General features: G+C 33.8%; 1 protein-coding gene across 6 annotated transcripts in view; it reads right to left on the reverse strand.

The window, feature by feature from the left end:
• Window positions 1–4,392: 4,392 nt before the first annotated feature.
• LOC106874829 (coiled-coil domain-containing protein 28A) overlaps window positions 4,393–14,951 on the reverse strand; it is a 58,319-nt gene continuing 47,760 nt past the window's right edge. For all 6 annotated transcript variants that reach the window (XM_014922713.3, XM_014922714.3, XM_052973279.2 and 3 more), the window contains 5 exons: window positions 14,249–14,377; window positions 12,697–12,796; window positions 9,430–9,490; window positions 7,862–7,884; window positions 4,393–6,375 (listed from right to left, as the gene is read on the reverse strand). In XM_014922713.3, the coding sequence (XP_014778199.1) occupies window positions 6,324–6,375; window positions 7,862–7,884; window positions 9,430–9,490; window positions 12,697–12,796; window positions 14,249–14,377 (365 nt within the window). In that variant the 3' untranslated portion in view covers window positions 4,393–6,323. The remainder of the gene's footprint in view (window positions 6,376–7,861; window positions 7,885–9,429; window positions 9,491–12,696; window positions 12,797–14,248; window positions 14,378–14,951) is intronic.

A 14,951-nucleotide genomic window follows, 5' to 3' on the forward strand; every position in this document is an offset into this window, starting at 1 on the left:
AATAAAGTACACACATGAAAAAAAAACCCGAATGAAGAACAAAAAAAAAAATTGAATAAAACTAAATTTCCTATAAACAGTTTCATATTACTTTGAGTTCTTAATGTTAAGTTTATAAAGTAATGAATTTAATATTAAATCGTAGCTTGATGAATTAATAGCTAATAAAACTTTGCAAGATCTATTCCCGAAGACTACAATTGATTGTTAGAAATATGGATTCCAAATTTTGGCACAAGGCCAGCAATTTCAGGTGAAGGGTCAAGTTGATTACATTGACCCCAGTGCTCAACTGGTGCTTATTTTATCAACCCCAAAAGGGATGACAGGCAAAGTTTGAACTCAGCAGAATTTGATCTCAGAACATGTATGAAATGCTGCTAAGCGTTTTGCTTGGCATGCTAATGATTCTGCCAGTTCACCACCTGAATTATTAGAAATATTTTAGATATTAAAATGAACAAAAAAAGCATCTAGCCCTAATCTATTTATATTAATCCAATATTTTATGGGGTTTTTAAAAAAATTCCCATGTCTCCAGTCTTTTTCACAAGTTAATCAGAAATTAATTTGAAATGTAAGTGAAATAAAAATGAATGTACTATAGATAGTGACATGACAAACAGAACACATTCCCCTCTCCATACTACTATTCAAAATAAGAATATATTGTACAAGAACTCTTTCAAAGAGATTAGATAAAATAGAATATTTCTTCATTATACACTAACAATAAATATGCCCTAAAATGAAGTTATAGTGTAGCAAATCATGTTGCTATAGTAAGAATGGAGAAAGTCATCTGTTCATAGACAGACACTATCTTGTATGAAGAATTTCATTTCATTTGAAATATTTTCAAGAAAAACTGTAATTTGATCAATTTGGAAGTTAAGAGATGCATAGAATCAATACAAAATAAATCTGAATAATCAGACGCAATGAATTAACGCAATAATGAAATGATGCTCATGAATAAGACTAATTAGGTACATAGCAGCTCCATTATATAATATTGCCATTCACTGATACTCATGTGACATAACTCACATCATTGATGTCTTTGTTTAGTTTACTGAGAGAACAAACTAACTTGATTGTTTATAATTTTTCCATTTATTTCTCATTTACATGTTTCAGTCATTCGACTGTGGCCATGCTGGGGTACCACCTTGAAGAATTTTTAGTCAAATGAATCGATCCCAGTACTTATTTTTCAAAGCCTGGTACTTTAGTCTACTAGGCTCTTTTGCCGAACTGCTAAGTTACGGAGACATAAACACACCAGCACTACTTGTCAAGCAGTGGTGGGAACAAACACGCACGCATATGCACACACACACATATATGATGGGCTTCCTTTAGTTTCCATCTACCAAATCCACTCACAAAGCTTTAAACAGCCCAAGGCTATAGTAGTACCACACAGTGGGACTGAACCCAAAACCATGTGGTTGGAAAGCAAACTCCCTACCTTACAACCACACCAACAATTTTAACTCTATGACATGTATCGCTTGTATGTGTGTGTGCATAACTTCTTGGATGCAGATAGCGGACATATCCACCCAAACTTTTATTATCATCAACTGCTTAAAGCAGTTTTACCCTACACAGCCACTCCTGCGCCTATATATATATATATATACATAAGAAATAATTAAAGAGAAATCTCATAAAGGTACTTAAAGATAACTTTGAATATCAAAGAAATGTGTAAAATTAATGAGACTAGAAGTGTTTGGGTTTTGTTATTCTGACAATAAAATACATTCAATAGGTTTGAGACATCTATTTTTTTCTTCTTGATATATACAATATTACATTTTCTACAACCTGGTTATATCATTTCTTTTTTTTTTTTTCATTTTCCTTGTGCTTGTCAAACAATCAACATATGACATTGAATTTAAAACTACTTCTGCAATCTAGTCTTTTTCTGTTTTTTCCAGCTCATGTTGCTAAATTTTATAAGAGAATTTGATATGATAAAATTTTAGCAAATATGAGAAAAAAAACAAACCTAGTCAATGTGGTAAGCTTGAAAATAGGAACAGAGAGAGAGAGAAAAAACAAACGGAAGAAATATTAAATACTGCTTTGGAAAATAAAAACAACAGTAATTTATTGCTCTGTTTTGTTTTCTATTGAATGATTGCTTTCATGGAACCTTGTCATAGACAACTGTAATTTCAAGAGAACCTTAACCAAATTATTAATGTCATATGCAAAATGAAAACAATATATTTATTACTGTGACATTATTTGTGTGTGCATGCATACATAGGTGTATATGTGTGTGTATGTACATATATATATATATATATATACCATCATCATCCAGTGTTTTAAATCTGGGTTTTGTTCCGGTTAATAGGGGTGGCCAGATCTACCTCAATGCCATACCAACCGCCTTCACCATCTCACCCGGTTTTGGGCTTCCTCAAATATATATATATATATATATGTGTATATATATATATATATGTATATATATATATATATATATATAATATATTAGTGAGGGATTATCTATTCAGGCAAAATAATTCATAAACTTTGTTATTACACCAAGCTAACAATATTGCTTAGATTAGTAAAGAACTCCACATATTCTTGTGACAGGGTCTGAGTATATTCATTTTAAACACCTAGAGGTTGCACAGAAGAAAAAAAAACATGAATGGAAAGGAAATTCCAAATGGTTTTAGTTCTGGAGAAGGAATGTTTGGGTAAAATGTTTATTGTGGTGGGGATGAGATAGTAGAGATGATGATGATGAGATTCGTAAAATCAGTTGTATACTCAATATTAAAGTATACCAATGTACATGGTTGTGTTCCAATATTCCAGTTTTATTGATTTTTACATAGAGTGGTATACAAGACAAGGCATAAATAATGGTCATTGCAAATTTCTTTATTGTAGTTTTACTACAACAGAGAAATTTGTAATGACCATTATTTATGCCTTATTTTATATACATATACATACATACATAATATATATATATATATATATATATATAACTATATGTAACTACACACATGCTGTTGGCAATTTCTTTTCTTAATTTTGGACTTTTCCCTTTCTCCTTTCCGATGAGGAGCTATGCTTGAAACTTCAAACTCTCTCTTTTCACCAAGCATCAAACTAATACATTCCTTGTGCACGTCCTCTTGTTGTCCGTTAATTTTATCCATTTATTTGAGTTGACTATATATATATATATCTTGAAGCAGGTAATGCTATAAATAAAAGTGTACAAATATTGGGTTAAAAACCCCTTGGATAGGAAAAGTCAAAGGCTACCCATGAGAAATGAATCCACATCTCTTGTAAACATAGGCAACCTTTAAATATTTCACATTCTTTCAATTCTGACAACAAAATATGTGTGTGTGTGTATATATATATATATATATGTATATATATATATATATATATATATATATATATATATATATATATATATATATATAAAGACAAGGTATAAATACTGCTCATTACAAAGTTTTCTTTTTCTCTTTTATACCATTATTTATACTTTGCCTTGTATACCACTGTGTAAAAAAACAGTATACCTGGAGCAAAACCACAGATTTACAATATAGAATGGTAATGAGCTATAGCCTCAGAACCAGCCACAAGAATACGTGGAGTTCTTTACTAATCTAAAGAATATTGTTAGTTTGGTGTACTAACAGAGAACTTATAAAATAAATACTTTATAAGCTCTCTGTCCAAACTGATAATCCTTCACTAATAACTGTTATATATACACACACACACATGTATGCATGCATATATGTATGGGTAATTTGTATGTTTTAGTTACTACCACCACTAAGAATGAGAGAACTCAATATATTTGTAGAATAAACATTTATTAATGGAATTGGAATGTTCAATACCCTGTGAGTTTGAGCATATGTCTGCAGATATGTATGTGGGTATATATTTGTGTGTGTGTGCATGTATGTGAAAGATATATTTAGGCCAATGATGGCATCTGGATGCCAGCAAAATACTTTTTGAAGTATCTCACTAGTTTGTTGTTCCACACTAATATTCAAACCAGAATATGGTGAACCATCTGGGATGGTGAAACTAAAATAAATATTTGCACTATTGAAGATGGTAAAAATTCACGCACACACATACACACTAATGCGTGTTCACACACAAATTATTGCATGCCACCAATCAACATGGAACTCTCCGGTTTCTTTTTCAATTTTCTGTTTTCTTTCTGCCTAGAAAGCCTTGATTGATGAAAAATATTTAAAATGAAACTATAACTATATTGACAACAAACAACTCCAACCTTCTCATTTAACTAAATCAATGAAATCATCAGAAACAATGCAAGGGTGACAACAACAACATAAATAATGGTTAATCCTTTAATTTTCAAATTGCCCTAAATTTGTAATCTGGCCACAGTAAAATCTGCTGTTTCTTCAAACTGACTGAAGTCAAGCCAACTGATTGACATGAATTTACCTTTCTTACCAAACACCATTCAACTCTTCACCCAGCAAATCACACAAGAAAGTTGTGTTTTTTTTTTATCAAGTCATAATTTCATAATGTTTATCGGAATCACCATAAATGTATTGAACACTATTTACAAATTGTTGGCATCATAAGGATTTTATAATCTTTCAAGAAAATGTGAAACAATTCTTTTTTGGAATAGTGGATCTTAACCTTCAATGCATTGTAGGTGCATCATGTCACTGTATGAGTTATCTCCCCTGTAGCTCCAGGGTAGTGGCAGGGAAAACAGTTCTAGAGAAAATGCAGTGTGCTAATAAAGCTATAAATAATAACATGTAAATCATTTACAGCTTTATATGTGCTTCGAGATCCACTATTCCAAAACAGAAATTGCTTCACGTTGTTTTGGAAGTTTATAAAATTCCTATGGCATAAACAACATACAGTTCTTGCTGGTAAGAATATAGTTTCTAAAATGGATAGAGAAATTCAAAAGATTGCTTTGGTACAATGTTAGAACATCCTGTCATATCTGTTGGCAATGCAGGTTCAAATCCAACATGCAGCCTTTAACTTTTTTTTTTTTTCAAAAAGGTTTTTCAACCTAATATTTACATGCTATATTATTCATAGCTTCATGTGTGCTTTGAGATCCACTTTTCCAAAACAGAATTGCTATGACAAATGTTTATAGGATTTCACCATTAAACATATTGAACATTATTATTACAAATGTTAAATCTTCAAAAGTGTTCGGGTGACAGTTCCTAATTGATAATCATTCACCAAAATTAACTTTTCTGGGAAGGAAGAACTTCACTGAAAAATACATTATTCCAGGCCATTCTTTTGTAAAAAACTAAATACATAAAACCAAAAAAGCGAAAAAAAAACCAAAAAAAAAAACCAAGACTTGCATTTTGATAAAAGTTAAATAGATATTTTGTTCTTTTTTACCTTAATACATATATTTATTTATAACAAGAACAAAAATAATAGTTTCTAAGTTCATTAAAATGTACATTTTATTATTAAATTGATAAAAAATTAATTTTATAATTTAAAAAAATATAATGGGGGAAAAGAGAGAAGAGAAGTGTGGGGGGAATAGGAATGAGAGAGAAAGAAAGGAAATATAGGAAGGAAGGGATAGTGAGGAGGAGAGGAAGAGAGAGGCAGGGATTGAAATTAAAAGAAAAGATAAGATAGAGGAAGAGGATAAGAACAAATGTAACAAAACAGAAATGGTAAGGTAACCAATTCAAAAGTGAATAATAAATAGTTGTTAAAGAACCATTAATAGTGAATTTTTTACACACCCACACCCACACACAAACGACCTAACTGACAGCAATAAATAATTCAGCATTTTGAATAAAGAAAAAAACAGAAACCAACCAAACTGTCTGGTCACATACAGTTTCACATCAATGGGAATGTTATGTCTTGGTAAATGTTGCTGATGATGACAACAGAAAATATAAATACAAAAAAAAAATCTCGAAAAAAAATCCATCTTTTTTTTTAAAGGAATAATTCATTTAGATTGTTATTTGGTGCTTTAGCTTTTAATTTTTTTATGCATTGTTTTTAAATACTTGTTTAGTTTATTATTATTATTATTATTTTCCTTTAAATAATGAAGGTTTCATTTTTGCTTGTTCTTCCAGATAAGTTAGTTTTTAGCGAAAATTACACAGAGTCCCTATCGTTTAGAGGAAAGGGGCTGTCACTGGTAATTTGACTGGTCCCCAGTTGTTAGTGGGGGAGAATTACTGGTAGGTAAGCTGGTTGTACTGTCTCTTTTTTTGTTTTTGTTTTTAGGGGCTACTGGCATTGTTAAGCGGAACATCTTTCTGCTGTAAAGTTTGTCTAAATTGTTAATTAAGGATGAAATAAAAGAGGATTGCAACTGATGACTAATATGTCAAAAATAAACAAACAGAACAAAAAAGAAGACAACAGGATAATATATTGATTTTCAAAAACTCAATCCACTTTACTGTAAATAAGTACCATGTGGAGGTACAAAATACAGTTGGTGGTAAATCACAAATTAATTGTGATTTATGTTTTTATAGAAGACAAAAAAATGAATGGTGCTTTTTGTATGATAATGATGCTCTCTTATGGCTCTCATACACTATCAAGACAAGAAAACACAACCACACAGGCGCACACATGTAAACACACACACACACACGAGAGGTTTCTTTTAGTTTCTGTTTATCAAACCCACTCACAAAGCTTTGGTCAATCTGGGGCTAGTATAAGACACTTCTTGAAGGTGCCATGCAGCGGGATAGAACCTGAAACTACAGGGTTAAGAAGCAAACTTCTTAACCACATGGTAATAATAAGAATAAAATCTATTTATACCAACATGGTACCAGAAGAAGAGGAAAATACAGACCTACTTGGCTGGGAGCAAAGTAGAGAGAAAGAAGAGATCACAATAAGGTGGAAACTGGAGCAAAACCACAGAAATACAAAGTTGGCTGAGAATACATGGAGACCTTTTGTGTGACGTGTTTGTTCCACTCCACCACTGCTTGACAACCAGTGTTGCTTTGTTTACATTTCTGTAACTTAGCATTCCCCACTTACCTAAGATGTTAGGGTAGTGGTAAACCAGCCAAGAATTTAGTGTTGGTATTTGCATCCTGTTAAAGGCACTTATAAAAGTGCAACTGAGGTGGTTGGCCATGGAAGACACTCACTTATCTAGAGCGCTTTATAAGGACATTTTAAACAAAGACCAACTTGAAAACTAGCAAAAATAGCTAGAAGACATGGGAATTGGTAGCACCAAATAGAATCCAGTGGAGAACCTCTTCATGCCAAGCCATCTCTGACTTAGAGGCAGCTAGGATCAACATGCTGATGGAAGAAAGAGCCCAACATAGCGCTGGGTCCAATCTCCACCTAAATGATGGAAACTGAAACTGCAACTGGATCTGCAAATCCTAGATAGGCCTGAAATCCTACATGAGACACCATGATAAAACATTGAACAAAGAATACTAAGCAGCTGTGTCCTTCTGAATCCTCATTCATCAAAGAGACAATAGAGGCCAATAATATAATCTGTCCAAAGTTAAGACACTTTAGTCTCACTGGCTTAAACCACCAAAACTGAAAAAAAGTAATGGCTGGAGTATAAAAATGACTAGTGATATGATGGGTAGCAATGTTGAGCTCAAGCAACCTGTAGGAAGATGATCTTCCTCGTCTGACTAAAACATAAGCATATATGCTGAAAGAGATTATCAAGCAAGATGTTATACATCACTAAACAATGGTCAAGTGTTTCGACAAAGTATTTTTTTTATCAATGTGCAACATTGAAAAAGGATACATGGATGTACTGAGACTTTGTAACTGAAAGCAAAAAAAAAAAAGAGAGAAATAAGTAACATTTAATTTAATCAAAATATAAAAGAGATACGCCATATGTAAACAAACAAGTTTGTTTTTCGAAGCACTGAAATGTATGGTAGAACAAGTAGAAAGATAAATTTTATTCAATGCATAGATACTGAACAGTATAGATGTAAAGGATAAAATCCTTTTTTTCTTTTTAAAAATAGAAAAATTTGTTGGCAGCCAGGCTTCACGGAGGTAAAGTGGATGAGTTCCTTTCGAGCATTGGGCCTCAAAGAGACAATGACTGACACTTTTAACATTATGTCGAGCTTGAGAAGAAGGCCCATCAAGCCAAGCAAAGTCGCAGTCATGACAGATACTGGTGTCACACAAATGGTACCCGTGCCAGTGGCAAGTAAAAGCATCCATTACACTCTTAGAGAGATTGGCATCAGGAAGGGCATCCAGCCGTAGAAAACCATGCCAAATCAGACTGGAATCTGGTGCAGCCTTCCAGCTTACCAGCCCTGGTCAAACCGTCCAGCCCATGCCAGCATGGACAACGGATGTTAAATGATGATATACAGTAGTTTATAGATCCAATAGAGGTAGGATCAACACAAAAAGTACCCCATCCAGTGAGAGATAAATATCAATTTAATAAACAACCTAAAGAACTACTAATAGTTTCATGCTTTTATGATACTTGAACAAGCATATTTACAAAATACGCCATGTATCTCTTAGCAATCTTTCATGTTCTGTTTATGCTACACACACACACATTGATGAGATACAACCTCAATAATTTATTATATAGATTCAAAAGATTCTATGCAATAAGTTGGAATCAGCTCCAGTAGAAACACAAATTTATGCATAGTCAACATTTCCCAAACAAAATCACATTTATGGAGGTAAACCAAATACAACATCAATTTCTCTTAGGTACTGGTGGATGTGTGCATCTCATCATCACAGATTTTGTTCTGAGATCTTAGGTGAGAAATTTAACTTGTTGCTATTATGTCAAACTGTCGTATATCCAAATTTAATCAAATGTGTTTTTTTCGATATTTAATTCTGTTTGCAACAGCTGGTTCTTTTGGTCAAACTATCGTATCTTCAGCTGCTTCAGATGCCAAGATATGAAAATTGTCAGTGTTGTACAACAGTTAAGCATTTTTCAAAAGTGTAGTAAGTCACACATACAACAGTTTTGCAAAAATATATCTTAGTGAAAATATCAAATATGCATGGAGTTACGATTTTATGCATCCAACAAAGTATTATTGTTAAGCTGAAACTGTTGCTAATGTAAAAAGAAATGAAATGGTGAAGCTATTTTTTCGTTTTCTGAAAAAGCAGCGTTTTGGACTTACAACTCATGCATAATAACAACGAACTGTATTCCTTGGAAACTAGTGGGTCACATATGTTACATTAACATTGCTAGAAATACCTTGCTGAAAGCAGCCCCAATGATTTTAAATACCTGAAGATAAAGAAGGTTATGAGAGCCTACAAAATAGAATGCTATAGGAAAAAAATCTTTAATACCTGATCGATCAGTTTTCCAAGATTGTCATTTGCAGTTTTACGAGCCATATCTGTGTCTAGTCTGTTGAAAATAGAATAAAAATTCTTCAGAAGTAGAAAAATACCTGAAAACTGATGACAAAACAATTTATAAACCGTTTATTCACTTATCTTCTCTGCCCACTATTTCTAAAAAGGTTGTGGGGTAGAATCCTCAGGTACTTTCTCCACAGGGCCCAATCAGAAGCAACTATCATTTAATGTTAATTCATGTTCTAAACACCAGCTTAACAATGACAATTTTACTAAATTCTTCATTATTTTCAAAATCAATTGAAACAAATGATGTGTATTTCAACAGAAATATGGTACCAAAAGAAACAAACATACTGTTTCAGGAGGTCACATAGTTAAAAGGTCATGTTTAATGCTACTGTCATCAGATCTCGAGTGTGACCAGCTGACACTATGGATATTATCCAACCATCTCATTCTTGGTCTACCCTTAGGTCTCCTGTTGGTTGGCTTGTCTTGAAGAATCTGTCTAGTGATTCTTTCCTGTGACATCTCAATGCACAGTAATGGCTTCACTTAGAGAAACTCCCTGATCTTTGAGCAACATACCCTGTGGAATAACATTATTTCGGAGTCCCTTCAAAGGAACCCCCTTTTGGCTACTTGTGTCTGCAAGCATACTCCTCTAGTTATTATCCAACATCCATGACCAAAGTTGAGGATAGGTATGAAAACTGAACTGAAGCTAGCAAGTTAGGCCTTTTTATCAACCTCTCTTCTTGGGATCAAATACTGGAACTGGTGCATTACTGTACCAGCACCTGCAGCTCTAGTATCCAGTTCAGCCTCCTACCTCCTACCACTCATGAATACAACCCTGAGATACTTAACTTTTCCACTTGAAATAATTTTCATACAGTGTCGGTTCAGTGCTTATTTGTGTAGACCCTAGAGATAAGAAATGAGTTGCTTGAATAGATTCATACAGACATAAACTGTCCATAAATTAAATGTTTATAAAGCACTTTAGCTTTTCATAGAACTAAATCCTTTCAGGTTTCTGGGGAGGTTTTTTGCAGTCACCATTGTAGATGTTTTCTTTCTTTGTAGTTCCTTATGCTACAGTTACCTCAACCATTGTTTGGCGCAAGATCATATAAAAAGAACCCATGTCATCATGTAAAAATACCCACATCAATAAGCCTGTTTAGAGAAGCTGTGTGAATGGATAATCCAACGATAGAGGATTATAATGTTGAAGGTAAGCAGGCATGTGTGAAAGACAGAAAAGGAGAACTTATTTGATCTTTTGAAAATCTAAAACCTTTGAAAAGTGTCCCATTTCCTTATAATTGAAACAAAGAGTATTATGGAATGGACATTGGGTGTAATAATGTTGCAGAGATTTCTCACATTAAAAACCGTTGACTTTGATGGTGAGATTGCAATGACATAAGAGAGGAGCTCTTATAGCAGTCTGATTCATTTCACAAGTTAAATAATTCTTCTCATTTTGCCAGAGGCTAGTGCACTATTTTCAACTGAAAGTGCACAATCCTAAGTTTGAGAATCTTTCACAGTCATTTCTAAAACACAGGCCTGATTTATAATTGAATTAAAGCTTGAGTTTTATTTCCAGTAGTCTGGCTTGTATTCAAGCAGAAGATTTCAATTATGAAAGAATCCAAAATATAAACATCTTCATATGTGTCCACCATGATGCTTTTGAAGTAATAATCAAATCTGAGTTACTGAAGAGCTCTTAACTATTCATCAACAGACTCTATAGTCAGTGATTTGTGAGGGGTGAGTTTCTATTATGCTATGACTTCACAATGTGCCTAAATGAAAATGTTTTTTAAAGCAGTCAAGGCATCATTGTAGATAGGTGAACAAACAAACAGTTTCTTAATTTTCTGACAAAATGAAGTTAGCTAGGGCCTAACATAGCATGAGTTTCAGCTGCCCTGTGCAGTAACCACATTGGCCACATCCCAGTATTACCTCAACCCTTTTGTTAACATATTTCTTTTGAAATACATGGTTTTTGTTTCAGTTAGTTTTGAAAATAATAACAAATTTATTAAAATAACTTTGTCCTTATAAAGCTGGTGTTTAAGAACGTAAATTAGTATGAAATTCTAATGGAAGGTTTACTTTAGATCATTTTAAAACAGGAAATTTGTGTCATGGAACCAGAGGTAGTTTCAGGCAGGTTGGTATCAAGAAGTTTAAGGCATGGGCACACTGGGCAGTTGCCTGGGGGCCTTATGAGTCTATGGAGCTAATGCTAATCACCCTCAATATTTAACCGGTACTTATATTGAACTAGATATACAGCAATGTTAAGCCCTGGTTGGATTTGAATTTGAAATAAAAGGCAAAAAATCTTGTACAACAGAGCATTTAATCTGCTGCTCTACTCTTTGTACTATCTATGAGGGTGAGTCAAAAAGTAATGTCATTTTGTTTAGGACAGGTATAATTACCAACACAGGAACATGTATCATACATCAAAATGAAGCTGGTCCTCTGTGGATCATATCCCTACTTCTCAACATAGTCACCGTTTCTCTCAATAGCAATGTTCCACCTTCGAATGAGAGCATGTATCCCTGCCCTGACTGTTCTTTGAGCCACTTCTTCACTACAGTTTTCACTTCCTCATCACTGGAATAATGTTTGCCTCTCAAACCCACTTTCATGGGGGTGAAGAGATGATAGTCCAGTGACAAGGAAGTGAAAACTGTAGTGAAGAAGTGGCTCAAAGAACAGTCCACAGAATTTTACGGGGTAGGGATACATGCTCTCATTCGAAGGTGGAACATTGCTATTGTGAGAAACGGTGACTATGTTGAGAAGTAGGGATGTGATTCACAGAGGACCAGCTTCATTTTGATGTATGATACATGTTCCTGTGTTGGTAATTATACCCGTCCTAAACAAAATGGCATTACTTTTTGACTCACCCACGTATAAGAATAAGGATAACAATATTCTTTCTAATTTTAGCACAAGTTTAGGATAGGCAAGTTGAATGCATCAGTCACAGTGCTCAACTTGTACTTAGCTTATTGACCCTGAAAGGATGAAAGGCAAAGTTGACTTTGGCAGATTTTGAACTCAGAATACAAAAATAGGCTGAATGCCACAAAGCATTTTGCCTGATGTGATAACAATTCAGCCAGCCCAGCACCCTAATAATAAGGATAGTAATATTAACTACAAAGAAAGTTTGTGTAAACAAAGTTATAACAAACTGTTTTGAATTACCTGTGTAAATCTTGCTGAAGATCAAGGTCAAAATGAAGGCGAGCTAGTCTTTCTTGTTGCTCCCGAATTTGATCCATTTTCTCACAGGAGGAATCAACACCTAGGAAACATAAATACTACGTTACAGATAAAGCTGGTAAAGAAAGAACTAAAAAAATATCATTATAAAAGTGAAAGTAAAAATACAAGAATTTGTGCCTCAATCTTGAAAAAAAATTTTCTGTTTATCAAAAGTGACGGTCCACAGATGATTGAATTAATAAGGACAATCGGCCAAGAATCCATTGTTCATATCCTGTTTACAGCATCAATCTGTGTCTATGTTCATGGCATGTAGAACCAAACAACCAAGTTTACCTAAATTTAAGTAGGCTTTAAGTATATTACTAACTCACACCTATTGACTTCAGGAAAGGGTTGGTTTCAGGGCTCTATACTTCAGGGCTGAGAGATTTGGTATCAGTAATGGAGTCATGTGCAGGAGCAGCTGTGTGGGTAAGAAGGCTGCTTCCCAACAGGTTCAGTCCCAAAGCATGGCACTTTGAGCAAGTGTCATCTACAATATCACTGGGTCGACCAAAGTCTTGTCAGTGAATCTGGTACACAAAAACTGAAAGAAGCCAGTTGTATGTGTGTGTTTATGCCTCCCTTGTCTTGACATCATATGATAATTGTAAATGAGTATCCTTGTCATACAAGCAGTGTTATTTATTTCCACTATTCTGAGAAAACTTTTGGTAGGGAAAATATATTTAGCACATGTAAGATGACAATAAGGACTTCTGTCATTGCTACACAACTACACACTATGTAAGGAGAGGTAGTGGTTAATTAAATCAATAAACACATAATAGGTATTTATTTTACCAACTGCAGAAGACTGAAAAGCAAAGTCTAGCTTGACAGTAATTGATCCTAAAATATTAACTCTTAAAGTCCTATACTGCAATTAAAGTTTAATCTCATTTTTAGAATGTTAAAAGACTTCCTGTTTGTACCTGTATGTCTATTTTTTGTGTTTCATTGAATGAATTTCTTTGGATTATTTCTTCTTTCAATTTTTTCTAGTACATTGATAGTTAATACTTCAAGTAATGAATTGAAATTTGTTGATATTATTTATTAATTGATTTATCCTTTACTTGTTTCAGTCATTGGAATGTAGCCATGCTGGGGCACTGCTTTAAAGGGTTTAGTCAAACATATCAACCCCAGTACTGAATTTTGCTGTGAGTCACAAAAGATGACTCTGCCAAGATTTATCTTTCCTACAGCACCTAGACATCACAAATTCATTTTTGCTATGAAATGTAAGCACCACACATCCACCTTTCATAGAGTAGCTAAACACCACAACATCATCCTTGCAATGGCATCTAAACACCAAGCATTTAGTCTGGTGCTCTGTCAGTTCTACTATCATTGCTTTTAGTATTTTCATAACAAGCATCTAATGAATTACACGGGATAATGAAGTTTCTTTTTTTTTTTGGACAATAAAGCTTGGAATAATATAGGAAGAAATGGGTTAATAAAAGAGACAAAACTATACCGAAAGCTTGGAGTTTCCCAGAATGAAAATCATCAAGTAGCTGTAGTAAACCTTGTTCCATCATCCGGACATCAGCCACATCAGTTAGAAATGAATGTTCTTTGCATGGTCGGTTGACAGAGATTTTGGCTGGAATAAAACCAAGAAAACAAAAACAAAAAGAAGAAAATCAAACACTTCATTTGGTAAAGGTCAATGAAAGAAGTAAAAGAAGAGTATAAGTTAGTTAAATCAATCTCATATATTACTGGTGCTTATTTTATTGATCTCAGCAGCAGGAGCTGAACTTTGAAGAGAAGTCAAATTAACTGCTGTGAAATATATTACTCTACTGACTTGTTTATCAACAACATAATCATTTCTTATAATAACACAAAGTAAATGAGGAAGGTAGTTGAATGAATTGCTTCTCTATCGTATTACTGATCTAGACTAGGCATGGGCCACCTTGTTCGAGAAGCAGGCCACATGATACATGGCCCACCTTGTTCGAGAAGCAGGCCACATGATACATGGCCCACCATCAGATGAGCTGCACTAGGTAATTTTTCGTTAGGTATTCTATTAAAAAAATCCTGACAGCTGCAGGATGCCCATGACTGATCTAGACAGATGAAAGATGAAGTTCACTCTGGCAAGTTTTCAGTTTGGAAATGAAAAAGATACTAAATTCTGTTACATATGTAGTCTAAATTCTTCTGTC

The sequence above is a fragment of the Octopus bimaculoides genome, chromosome 15, assembly GCF_046866305.1.
Source record: "Octopus bimaculoides isolate indiv1 chromosome 15, ASM4686630v1, whole genome shotgun sequence".
Taxonomy (NCBI): domain Eukaryota; kingdom Metazoa; phylum Mollusca; class Cephalopoda; order Octopoda; family Octopodidae; genus Octopus; species Octopus bimaculoides.